Source organism: Nerophis lumbriciformis, linkage group LG03 (genome assembly GCF_033978685.3).
Source record: "Nerophis lumbriciformis linkage group LG03, RoL_Nlum_v2.1, whole genome shotgun sequence".
In the NCBI taxonomy this organism is placed as follows: domain Eukaryota; kingdom Metazoa; phylum Chordata; class Actinopteri; order Syngnathiformes; family Syngnathidae; genus Nerophis; species Nerophis lumbriciformis.
This window is the reverse complement of record NC_084550.2, coordinates 12,025,636-12,039,672: the sequence shown is the minus strand read 5'-3', so window position 1 is coordinate 12,039,672 and position 14,037 is coordinate 12,025,636. Positions and strand designations below refer to the sequence as shown.

General features: G+C 40.9%; 1 protein-coding gene across 1 annotated transcript; it reads left to right on the top strand.

The window, feature by feature from the left end:
- Positions 1 to 866: 866 nt before the first annotated feature.
- Positions 867 to 13,895, top strand: LOC133579125 (uncharacterized). Its single transcript, XM_061933657.1, has 3 exons — positions 867 to 1,323; positions 5,937 to 6,155; positions 12,541 to 13,895. Exons 1-3 carry the CDS (start codon positions 1,203 to 1,205, stop codon positions 13,629 to 13,631), a joined length of 1,431 nt encoding a protein of 476 aa, XP_061789641.1. The 5' UTR covers positions 867 to 1,202; the 3' UTR covers positions 13,632 to 13,895.
- Positions 13,896 to 14,037: the final 142 nt, after the last annotated feature.

The window sequence follows — 14,037 nt, the reverse complement described above, 5'->3', positions numbered from 1 at the left end:
ATCAAAGTACAGTTGCGGGGATACTGCTCCAGTAGTACGAGCCGCCATATTTGTTTAAGCTCCGCACTTTAGCACTATGCTATGCTAATTAGCTCAAACTTTACCGCGGTTACTTCTTCTTCGAGGGTACACGCTACTTTGTTGGCTAAAGTCACTTTTATGCTCCGTGTAATACTTCACGTTTGCAATACCTTTATCCTTGGTCAAGCAGTTCTCCTCTGTTAGCTCAAGTCCACACCTGCAAACTTTCTTGGCTTCTCTGTCCGTGCGTCGACTCAACGCTACCTGGCCTTGTTTGCTTGAGTTGGCTGGAATCTCTGGGGTTCCTGGGCACCATAACCTGTTAAGGTGTTTGAGCTTCGTGGAGTTCTTTGGGCGTGCACATAAACGACACTTTCATCGAGTCTGATGATCAACGTCCTCTCACACGAGGAGACTTTATTATTCTTCTTCTTGAACATAACACACAACTGCACCAGAGCGCCCCAAGAGGGGAACATGCGCTATAACATCCAACCACTACAACAGTACTACACAGAGTAAGAGCGCAGATCAATCTCAACAATACTGCAAGTCACTTTTTTGCAGGCATCATGTTGTAATTTAGGGGTTATATTTAACATAAAGTCTATTTTTTAACACGTTAAGAGTACTTATAGCGTGACAAAATGCTTGATTTACAGGACAAATATTGTAACATATTTATGAACAATATAGAAATATATAATATAAGACTACTAGATAATGTAACAATAGCCAAACATTGGTAGAGTTATTTCTATCGCTTTTAAAGTTTTTTTTTAAAAGCACGACACATCTCGCGAGAGCAAAGCAGCGCTGTCTCGTGACGTCAAGTGTGCCAACTGTCGTAAAAGCACATTGAAGAAGAAAAGGGAAGTGAAGGAGGACGCTAATAAATTAGTGTTGTTATTTGTTCGCTATTATGTAAATATTTATGTCGTACAAGAGACATATTTAATTATTTATTTCAGGTGCGCGAGAATATTTGCGTTGCTGAGCTAGTCAGTACTGTAAAGCTGAGAAGCGTCTCTTGCTAGTTAGCTTAGCTTGTTAGCTGCTGCGTAAAGTGTTGTGATTGTGTGAACATGTGAGTATAAAGTGTTGTGATCGTGTGAACATGTGAGTGTAAAGTGTTGTGATTGTGTGAACATGTGAGTGTAAAGTGTTGTGATTGTGTGAAAATGTGCGAAAGAACGATAGCAAAGTATGAGGAGGAACTTTCTAGAACAAAAGAGGAGAACGAGAGACAACTACTGGATGTTTATTATAAGAAACATCATCAAGTTGTGTTACACAAAACAGGTTTGTTTACTTCTTACTCTCACATGTTTACTAACTTTATATTTGATTAATAACACTATTCTTAAAGGCCTACTGAAACCCACGACTACCGACCACACAGTCTGATAGTTTATATATCAATGATGAAATCTTAACATTGCAACACATGCCAATACGGCCGGGTTAGCTTATTAAAGTGCAATTTTAAATTTTGCGCGGAATATAATGCTGAAAACGCATCGGTATGATGACGTCAGCGGGTGACGTCACTGATTGTAGAGGACATTTTGGGACAGCATGGTGGCCAGCTATTAAGTCGTCTGTTTTCATCGCAAAATTTCACAGTATTCTGGACATCTGTGTTGGTGAATCTTTTGCAATTTGTTTAATGAACAATGGAGACAGCAAAGAAGAAAGCTGTAGGTGGGAGGCGGTGTATTGCGGCCGACTGCAGCAACACAAACACAGCCGGTGTTTCATTGTTTACATTCCCGGAAGATGACAGTAAAGCTTTACCATTGGCCTGTGGAGAACTGGGACAACAGAGACTCTTACCAGGAGGACTTTGAGTTGGAATGCGCAGACGCGGTACCGTGAGTACGCATGCAGCTGCGGCTTCCAAACATTTGATCGCTTGCCCGTACGTGTGTGCCTCTATGTGCATGTCACGTACGTAACTTTGGGGAAATATATGTGCTGTATGAACTTTGGGGAGGTGAACGGTACTTTGGGCTGTGGATTGAGTGTGTTGTGCAGGTGTTTGAGTTGTATTGGTGGGTTATATGGACGGGAGGGGGGAGGTGTTTGTTATGCGGGATTAATTTGTGGCATATTAAATATAAGCCTGGTTGTGTTGTGGCTAATAGAGTATATATATGTCTTGTGTTTATTTACTGTTTTAGTCATTCCCAGCTGAATATCAGGTGCCACCCGCCTCTCACAGCATCTTCCCTATCTGAATCGCTCCCACTGCCCTCTAGTCCTTCACTCTCACTTTCCTCATCCACAAATCTTTCATCCTCGCTCAAATTAATGGGGAAATTGTCGCTTTCTCGGTCCGAATCGCTCTCTCTGCTGGTGGCCATGATTGTAAACAATGTGCAGATGTGAGGAGCTCCACAACCTGTGACGTCACGCTACTCGTCTGCTACTTCCGGTACAGGCAAGGCTTTTTTATCAGCGACCAAAAGTTGCGAACTTTATCGTCGATGTTCTCTACTAAATCCTTTCAGCAAACATATGACAATATCGCGAAATGATCAAGTATGACACATAGAATGGACCTGCTATCCCCGTTTAAATAAGAAAATCGCATTTCAGTAGGCCTTTAATGAAATTTAATATTTTCAAATCCACTCTTTATATTGCTGGAAACAGAATATTTTAAAATATTACACAGTTTGCCTTTAAGAGTTAGAGTTTATTTGGAACATGCATGCATACAGCATGATACATCACACATGCATGCATACAACATGATACATCACACATGCATGCATACAACATGATGCATCACACATGCATGCATACAACATGATGCATCACACATGCATGCATACAACATGATACATCACACATGCATGCATACAGCATTATACATCACACATGCATGCATACAACATGATACATCACACATGCATGCATACAACATGATGCATCACACATGCATGCATACAGCGTGATACATCACACATGCATGCATACAACATGATACATCACACATGCATGCATGCATGCAACATGATACATCACTATTTCCAGTTCCTCTATTCAACATGTTGGAAAAGGAGTAGGAAGAAGCAGAGCTTATTTAATCATACCCCTTTTCCTTTACATAACAGTTGCTAAAACTTTTATTCACTTCCTTATCTCAATTTATTCACAATATACCCCATAAGCAATAACATTGAAAATAAATAAATAATAATGAGTAAAGTAAGTTATATTTCATATGGTGAGATAAATAAGAGTATCGAGAAAATGAATGGATGCATGAAATAAATTCAGAATGTTTATCATGCTTCTTCTTCTTTGTACTTTGTAACCACTTTAAGTTTGAAGAGTTTCTTGAAGTTGATTATATTAGTACATTGTTTGATTTCTTTGCTTAATCCATTATATCATTTAATTCCACATACTGATATACCGAAGGTCTTAAGTGTTGTACGTGCGTACAAATGTTTTAAAATAATTTTTTCTCTAAGATTATATGTCTCGTAAGAGTATTTGCACAACAAAAAATGACCTAGACTGAGTAGAACGAGAGTCATGGTGGAATAACTAAAGATGGTGGGGCTGAAATATCATTCAAAAAGAAGAATGCACCTGTTCTTGTGTTGGTAGGTGAACACTTTAAACACACTTGTGTAAAAAAAAAAAATATATATATATATATATATAAAAGAGAGAAATAACAGCTATCAACGATTCACGAAATCCAACACAACACAACACTCCAATACGTGTACCATGACAGCAACCACCCACCCACCACCACGAAAAGAACACCTACCGGAATTAATAAAAGGCTATCGATGCTGTCATCTAGCAAAGCTGAATTCGACCAAGCAACCCCCCCGTACCAAAAAGCACTTGATGAAAGCGGATACAACTTCATCCTCACCTATGAACCCACGCCAGGAAACCAACCAAAAAAAGAGCAGAAAACGAAACAACATTATCTGGTACAACCCCCCATACAGCAAAAACGTCTCAACTAATATTGGCCACAAATTCCTCACTCTGATCGACAAACACTTCCCCAAAGGCAACACCCTAAGAGAAGTATTCAACAAGAACAGCATTAAATTGAGCTACAGCTGTATGAACAATATACAACAAATTATTTCAAATCACAACAAAGCAATTGCAAAGGAGCCGTCTGCCCTTAGACAGAGCGACTCCAACACCAACAAAGGCTGCAACTGTCGCATGAAACCTGATTGCCCTCTCAACGGGGTGTGCTTACAAACATCAGTTGTTTACCAATCAAAGGTAACACGCAAGGACATTAACACATCTGACACGTATGTATGATTAACCGAGGGAAAGTTCAAAGCCAGATGGAACAAGCACAAGGCTTCTTTCAGGAACCAAAGCCTGCGGAATACTACAGAACTCAGCAAGCACATTTGGAACCTCAAAGACAATAGTGTCGAATATTCAATAACATGGCAAATTCTTGCATCCAGCACACCTTACAACAGTGGTAATAAAAGATGAAACCTATGCTTAAAAGAGAAACTGTTTATTATATACCGCCCAGACCTGTCATCCCTCAACAAGCGCAGTGAAATTGTATCAGCATGCCGTCACAGACGGAAACACCTCCTAGGTAATGAGCCAATCACCACGCGCCTGCCTGTACCTACCCGTCTGTGCCCTATATAAACCATGGTATGTGAATGCTTCTATTAAAATCTCCTGATGATTGAGGGAACCCCTCATGAAACAAGCCTGTAGAGATGAAGTAGTCTTGTGATTTTTTTCCCACACATACATATATTGCGCTCTACTACGGTATCGAGCACTATTTTTTGGATAACCTTATTAAGACATATATATATATATATATATATATATATATATAGTGGATACAATCACGTTCTGCTAAAATACATAAACTAATAGTTAATAGGTTTCTTAACTAAACTGTCAACAAATTTAAAGTGCACATAAAAAACAGTTTCACCACTTTAGTCATAACTTCTCTATGACTTCTTCGGTTTGTTTGATGTTGGTGGACATATATATTTTTTGATGCTCTATGCTTCAGAAAGGCTGCTTTAAACTAAGTATAATCATGTGATTATACTTAGTTGCATTTTTTTGAAGTGGTATTAAAAATGGCATGAATTTATACACAAATACATTATATTTGCTGATACCTGTAGAAACCTTGCTGTTGCCAGTCAACAATAAGTTCCACTTCCTCTCTGTAGTGCTTCTCCTTGTCGTCATGGATGAGACCCACCACTGTTGTGTCATCCGCGTACTTAGCACAACGGTCATGGGTCATCAGGGTGTAAAAAGTAGGGGGCTAAGAACGCAGCCCTGTGGAGAGCCTGTGCTCAGCATAATGGTGTCTGATCTGTTATTCTCTCCCCGTACAAATGATTAAAATGTATTTAGTTTTACAGGTGTATGTTCCATCCTACTGGGCCCATTTTGTTGATCAGGTGCTGTGTGATTATGGCATTGAAGACCAAGATTAAATCCACAAACAGCATCCAGAACATTGTATTCATTTTTTCCCCCCCAGGTGTTCCAGGAACAGGTGTCGTGCAGTGGTTATGGCATCCTCGGTGAAACGCTTAGATTTGCAAAGTGAACGGGGGTTGGGTAGAGGTGTTGTGACCTTTGACCAGCCTGTCAAAGCACTTCATGGTTAGATTATAAATTAAGAATACCTCGATCAATGCTGGCTAGCTCCCTAGAAATACTTTTCAAATTGCCCCCCTCAAATTTCCAAGCCTTGTTTTTTTTACTCACTGTACCACTTTTGAAGTAACTTGAAAGGCTGGGATAACAAACACAACAACAACACAACAAAGAAAAGAACACGTTGTGTTAACAGAGTTAGTCCAAAACTATTTATATTCTCTCTTTATCTTATTTACTTATTTACCCAACAGCGGTCCAACAGCCCCCCCACATTAAAGAGGAAGAGGATGATCCACATATCCCCCACATTAAAGCGGAAGAGGAGGGAGTGTGGGTCAGTCAGGAGGAAGAGTGTCTTCTAGGACAGGAGGAGGATGATCTCACCAAGTTTCCACTGACTGTTGTCTCTGTGAAGACTGAAGAGCATGAAGACAAACCACCTGAGTCCTCACAGCTTCATCACAGTCCAAGTAAGCACAACATCCACATATCATTTTATTCTCAGGGCATTCAATCCATCACAACTGGACTGTTCACTTTGTCTTACAAAACCAGTGAAGTTGGCACGTTGTGTAAATGGTAAATAAAAACAGAATACAATGATTTGCAAATCCTTTTCAACCTATATTCAATTGAACAGACTGCAAAGACAAGATATTTCATGTTCGAACTGAGAACATTTTTTGTTTTTTTTGCAAATCATGAACTTAGAATTTAATGGCAGCAACACATTGCAAAAAAGTTGTCACAGTGGCATTTTTACCACTGTGTTACATGGCCTTTCCTTTTAACAACACTCAGTAAACGTTTGGGAACTGAGGAGACACATTTTTTAAGCTCCTCAGGTAGAATTCTTTCCCAGTCTTGCTTGATGTACAGCTTAAGTTGTTCAACAGTCCGGGGTCTCTGTTTTCGTATTTTAGGCTTCATATTGCTTCACATATTTTCAATGGGAGACAGGTCTGAACTACAGGCAGGCCAGTCTAATACCCGCAATCTTTTACTATGAAGCCACACTGTTGTAACACGTGGCTTGGCATTGTCTTGCTGAAATAAGCAGGGGCGTCCATGATAACGTTGCTTAGATGGAAACATATGTTGCTCCAAAACCTGTATGTACGTTTCAGCATTTATTGTGCATTCACAGATGTGTAAGTCACCCATGCCTTGGGCACTAATACACCCCCATACCATCACAGATGCTGGCTTTTGAACTTTGCGCCTATAACAATCCGGATGGTTATTTTCCTCTTTGGTCCGGAGGACATGACGTCCACAGTTTCCAAAAACTATTTGAAATGTGGACTCGTCAGACCACAGAACACGTGCCGATGTTGCATCAGTCCATCTTAGATGAGCTCGGGCCCAGCGAAGCCAGCAGCGTTTCTGGGTGTTGTTGATAAATGGCTTTCGCTTTGCATAGTAGAGTTTTAACTTGCACTTACAGATGTAGCGACCAACTGTAGTTACTGACATTGGTTTTTTTAAGTGTTTCTGAGTCCATGTGGTGATATCCTTTACACACTTTTTGATGCAATACCGCCTGAGGGATGGAAGCTCCATAATACCATCGCTTACGTGCAGTGATTTCTCCAGATTTTCTGTACCTTTTTTTTTCTTTTTTTAAAGTACCAATGATAGTCACACACACTATGTGTGGTGAAATGTGTCCTCTGCATTTGACCCATCCCCTTGTTCACCCCCTGGGAGGTGAGGGGAGCAGTGGGCAGCAGCGGTGCTGTGCCCGGGAATCATTTTTGGTGATTTAACCCCCAATTCCAACCCTTGATGCTGAGTGTCAAGCAGGGAGGTAATGGGTCCCATTTTTTTATAGTCTTTAGTATGACTCGGCCACTGAGTAAGTGGCCTAGTGGTTATGATGATGTTACCGACTGTAGATGGTGAAATCCATGAATTCCTTGCAATAGCTTGTTGAGAAATTTTGTTCTTAAACTGTTCGAAAATTTGCTCACACAATTATTCACAAAGTGGTGACCCTCGCCCCATCCTTGTTTGTGAATGACTGAGCATTTCATGGAAGCTCCTTTTATACCCAATCATGGCACCCACCTGTTCCCAATTAGCCTGTTCACCTGTGGGATGTTCCAAATAAGTGTTTGATGAGCATTCCTCAACTTTCTCACTCTTTTATGCCACTTGTGCCAGGTTGTTTGAAACATGTTGCAGGCATCAAATTCCCAATGAGCTATCGTTTGCAAAATATAACTACGTTTTCCATTTTGAATGTTAAGTATCTTGTCTTTGCAGTCTATTCAATTGAATATAGGTTGAAAAGGATTTGCAAATCATTGTATTCTGTTTTTTTTTTTTACCATTTACACAACGTGCCAACTTCACTAGTTTTGGCTTTTGTAGAATGTATAACCATTGAAATATGTCAGGAAAAAAGCAAACACAAATTCATCAGTTGTTTCTATAAATCACCTAAGTCAACTATAGAAACATTTGAAGAATGGATCAAGGCAAATTACATGGACAATGGTCAAAAAATAATTTTCTCATGTGGTGACTTTAATATTGACTTATTGAACCTTAACAAGCAAAAGTCCATTGATGACTTCATTGATACAATGTACAGCATCAGTTTATATCCTAAAATCACAAAGCCAAGCAGAATCACAGGACACGTGCCACACTTATTGATCATATCTTTACCATTGATTTTGATAACAACACTACAAGTGGTCTACTTATAACCGATGTTAGTGATCATCTGCCAGTTTTCACAATATATAATGGAAACTACAAGAAGAGGAACATGGAAGACAAAAATAAATTTCGAAGACTAAGCACAGAGAAGAGGATGATTGCTTTCAAAAAAGAGCGAGCAAAGCAAAATTGGGACAATGTGTACAATGAAAATGATGTTGATGAAGCATATGAACATTTCTTAAACAAGTTCATAATACTTTATGACAAACATTGTCTATGGAAACAACTCAGTAGAAAGCAGAGAAAGAACAATCAACCATGGATGACAAAAGGATTAAAAAATGCTTGTAATAAGAAGAATACATTATATATAAAATGTATAACACAAAGAACTACAGAGGCAGGAAATAAGTACAAAAGTATAAAAACAAGCAAACTAGCATACTACGAACATGTAGAACATAATATTACAGTCAAAAACCGAAAAAAAACCCAATATGATAGCAACATGGGGCATCCTCAATAGCATTATTAAAAATGGCACTAAGGAAGACTCAATACTTCTCAGACGGAACCAAAAATAATGACAACCTGAAGGAAGTAGTTGAAAGCTTCAATAATTACTTTGTAAATATTTGACCAAAATTGGAGGAAAGGATTCCAGACCCAGTTTCAACTGAGGACTATAATGACACCATAGATAGAAATCCCAACTTAAAAGCCTACTGAAACCCGCTACTACCGACCACGCAGTCTGATAGTTTATATATCAATGATGAAATCTTAACATTGCAACACATGCCAATACGGCCGGGTTAGCTTACTAAAGTGCAATTTGAAATTTTGCGTGAAATATCCTGCTGAAAACGTCTCGGTATGATGATGCCTGCGCGTGACGTCACGGATTGTAGAGGACATTTTGGGACAGCATGGTGGCCAGCTATTAAGTCGTCTGTTTTCATCGCAAAATTCCACAGTATTCTGGACATCTGTGTTGGTGAATCTTTTGCAATTTGTTCAATGAACAATGGAGACAGCAAAGAAGAAAGCTGTAGGTGGGAAGCGGTGTATTGCGGCAGGTGTTGTGCCGGATAACGCACCCCGGCCGTCTAATGCACCCCTTGACTGTTGTGCCGGATAACACAGCCGGTGTTTCATTGTTTACATTCCTGGAAGATGACAGTCAAGCTTTACCATTGGCCTGTGGAGCACTGGGACAACAGAGACTCTTACCAGGAGGACTTTGAGTTGGATGCGCAGACGCGGTACCGTGAGTACGTATGCAGCTGCGGCTTCCAAACATTTGATCGCTTGCCCGTACGTGCGTGACGCTATGTGCATGTCACGTACGTAACTTTGGGGACTTTGGGGAAATATATGTACTGTATGAACTTTGGGGAGGTAAACGGTACTTTGGGCTGTGGGATTGAGTGTGTTGTGCAGGTGTTTGAGTTGTATTGGCGGTTTATATGGACGGGAGGGGGAGGTGTTTGTTATGCGGGATTAATTTGTGGCATATTAAATATAAGCCTGGTTGTGTTGTGGCTAATAGAGTATATACCGTATTTTCCGCACTATAAGGCGCACCTAAAAACCACAATTTTTCTCAAAAGCTGACAGTGCGCCTTATAACCCGGTGCGCTTTATTACGATTAATTTTCATAAAGTTTCGGTCTCGCAACTTCGGTAAACAGCCGCCATCTTTTTTCCCGGTAGAACAGGAAGCGCTTCTTCTTCTACGCAAGCAACCGCCAAGGAAAGCACCCGCCCCCATAGAACAGGAAGCGCTTCACCCGCCCCCGGAAGAAGAAGAAAAAACGCGCGGATATCACCGTACGTTTCATTTCCTGTTTACATCTGTAAAGACCACAAAATGGCTCCTACTAAGCGATCCGGTTCATAAAAAGACGCAATCTCTCCATCCGCACACGGATTACTACCGTATTTCACAGCTGATATTCCTGTGAACCGCACTGTGGAACGGGAGCACGTACGGTGAATATTCGCACCACAGGGAATGAGAAGTCATCCTTCACTGTGGTTCTAGCTTGCCATGCTAACTTCCACCCATGATGATATTCAAAAGGAAGACCTTGCCAAAAGAGACCTTTCCAGCCGGCGTCATCATAAAAGCTAACTCGAAGGGATGGATGGATGAAGAAAAGATGAGCGAGTGGTTAAGGGAAGTTTACGCGAAGAGGCCGGGTGGCTTTTTTCACACAGCTCCGAAGGCGAACACACCTTCACTAAGACGGGCAGATAGCGCCGGTCGACATACGCCAACATCTGCCAGTGGATCGTAAATGCCTGGGCAGATATTTCGGTCACAACTGTGGTCCGAGCTTTCCGGAAGGCAGGATTCACAGAACTGCTGCACAACAACAGCGACACTGAATCCGATGACTTCGACGAGGCGGAGCCGGCCATTTTTGGATCCCACGCTTGCGCAACTTTTCAATTCGGACACCGAAGACGAAGAATTCGAAGGATTTACGAATGAAGAATAACTTCAGAAGGTGAGCGCTATGTTTATTTTGTGTGTTGTGACATTAACGTTCGAGCAACATTATGTTGCTATTTATTGCTCTACACCATTTTGAATTTTACTATGTTTGTGATTGCACATTTGCGTACATTTTGGGACAGAGTTGTTAGAACGCTGGTTTTCAATATATTATTAAAGTTTGACTGAACTATCTGACTGTTTTTTTGACATTCACTTTAGCGCAGCGTTTTTTTGACATTCACTTTAGCGCAGCGTAGGCGCGGCTTATAGTCCGGGGCGGCTTATTGGTGGACAAAATTATGAAATATGTAATTCATAGAAGGTGCGCCTAATAATCCGGTGCGCCTTATAGTGCGGAAAATACGGTATATATGTCTTGTGTTTATTTACTGTTTTAGTCATTCCCAGCTGAATATCAGGTCCCACCCGCCTCTCACAGCATCTTCCCTATCTGAATCGCTCCCACTGCCTTCTAGTCCTTCACTCTCACTTTCCTCATCCACAAATCTTTCATCCTCGCTCAAATTAAGGGGGAAATCGTCGCTTTCTCGATCCGAATCGCTCTTGCTGCTGGTGGCCATGATTGTAAACAATGTGCAGATGTGAGGAGCTCCACAACCTGTGACGTCAGGTGCTACTTCCGGTAGAGGCAAGGCTTTTTTATCAGCGACCAAAAGTTGCGAACTTTATCGTCGATGTTCTCTACTAAATCCTTTCAGCAAAAATATGGCAATATCGCGAAATGATCAAGTATGACACATAGAATGGACCTGCTATCCCCGTTTAAATAAGAAAATTGCATTTTAGTAGGCCTTTAATGTTCCTGAATAATGTGACACAGGAGGAAATACACTATATTGCCAAAAGTATTTGGCCACCCATCCAAATGATCAGAATCAGGTGTCCCATTCACTTGGCCGGCCACAGGTGTATAAAATCAAGCACTTCGGCATGGAGCCCGTTTCTACAAACATATGTGAAAGAATGGACCGCTCTCAGGAGCTCAGTGATTTCCAGCGTAGAACTGTCATATGATGCCACCTGTGAAACAAATCCAGTTGTGAAATTTCCTCGCTCTGAAATATTTCAAAGTCAACTGTCGGCTTTATTATAAGAAAATGTAAGAGTTTGGGAACAGCAGATGGGGGCCATAAAAGAATATAGCACCCACTATCTGTCAAATAGTCAAAAACCCATCAATCGAAATGATTTATGACCTTTAAGCCACGCCCCGGCTTCCGGTGTGCTCAGTAGGTCACTGACAGTATGATTTGACCTATCTATAAAGATGATCATGTATTTTACAGTCTAAAACCAACAGTCTGATTTGTCAGATGTCAGTTGTTTTGAAAAGCTATGAAAGATGAGTCTGTCATCTCTATATATGTAATATATTTAATTTAACAGGCGCGTGTTGGAACTCTGCAAAATGGAGAGGGTGCTATGTAAGGCATGTTAGTGTGTGTGTGTGTGTGTGTGTGTGTGTGTGTGTGTGTGTGTGTGTGTGTGTGTGTGTGTGTGTGGGCCCACCCAGAAAGGATAGAATAACGTCCTGTGCTACCACGAGGGTTTGTGTGGGCTCAGCCTTTTCCCTGCGTGCCACTTCAGAGTGGAAACAAACACTTGAGGAAAAGTCCTGTTGATATCTAATAAAAGCCATTGTAATGTGTCTGCAGACGTCTGTGAAGAACATCTTCTCTCTGAGCAACAGGAGTGGAGCTTCAGGATGGTGAAGGAGGAGCCACAGCCCTCTTACTTTAAAGAAGAAGACAAGGACCCACTCCACCCACACTTTAAAGATGAAGAGGAGGTGCCAGAGACCCCACACTTTATAAAGAAAGTGAAGGATCCACTGACCCCGAACATTAAACGGAACAAAGAGGAACCACTGACCCCCCACTTTAAAAAGGAAGATGAGGCACCACTGACCTCCCACATTAAAGAAGAGGATGTGGAACACAACATCAGTCAGGAGGGAGATCATATTGAAGGACTGGTGGAGTACCCAGGGATTGGTGTCCCTGTGAAGAGTGAAGATGATGATGTCAAAAGTGAAGAGAAGAGAGAGGCGGAGCCTCCAAGCAGCAGCTCAACACAACACATGACAACAGAAGCTGATGGGGACCACTGTGGAGGATCACAAGCAGACAAGCTCTTAGCTCCACTATCAGATAGCGAGGACACAACGTCACACTCTCCTGACACTGATGATGAAGACTCTAAAGATGATAAGACATGTCACACTGACAACACTCACTTGAAATGTTCTCACTGTGACACAACTTTTAATGACCGTTGTGATCTGAAAACACATATGAGCAGACACACTGGAGAAAAACCCTTTACCTGCTCAGTATGTGGTAAAAGTTGTGGACTAAGTCAGAATTTGAAAGTACACATGAGAATACACACCGGAGAAAAACCTTATGTCTGTTCAATCTGTAGTAAAAGTTTTGCACAAAGAAACCATTTGGAAGTACACAAGAGAACACACACTGGCGAAAAACCCTTTTCCTGTTCAATCTGTGGTAAAGGTTTTAGAGAAAGTCACAATTTGAAAAGACACATGAGAACACACACTGGCGAAAAGTCACATTCCTGTTCAATCTGCAACAGAAGCTTTTGTCAACGACCAAACCTTGTAAGACACATGAGAACACACCCAGGAGAGAAAGTGTTGAGTTGCAGTGTGTGTGGTGAAAGATTCTCTTATAAGTACCAGTGTAAGAAACACAAGTGTGCTAGTGAGAAGAGCAGCAGCAAATGAAACTGCAGGATTTGAAATAAACTCTCAAGACTTTAATTTTGACTTTCTAACAACATCAGCACATATAACATGTGTGACATTGTTGTTTGTGTAACAGTCTTTTTAATATGCTTGTTCTGTATTGTTTGTTGAATTTATTGATAATATATGTAAAACCAGTGTTTAAGTTCACTTTGGAATGCAACAGTGAGATGCACTTCCTCCTTTAGACAGCAGGAAGCAGCATTGTCTAGTTTACAGTAATGTCCATGTTAACAGTGCACAACAAAGTATCATCGGTATGTATCGTTGAGTAGTATGTTAATATTTGATTGAGTTGTATTATGTGTTGGCTGTGATGTAATTTGGGACGTTTTATGGCCAAAAGTCAGTCATGCTAATTTTCGTAGTTCATACAGTGAAGTGA

Excerpts from the sequence above, each read along its gene's own strand:
- LOC133579125 (XM_061933657.1), top strand. The coding sequence starts at position 1,203 with ATGTGCGAAAGAACGATAGCAAAGTATGAGGAGGAACTTTCTAGAACA. Across the intron at positions 1,324-5,936 it reads AGTTGTGTTACACAAAACAG|CGGTCCAACAGCCCCCCCAC; the intron begins GTTTGTTTACTT and ends TTTACCCAACAG. Across the intron at positions 6,156-12,540 it reads ACAGCTTCATCACAGTCCAA|ACGTCTGTGAAGAACATCTT; the intron begins GTAAGCACAACA and ends ATGTGTCTGCAG.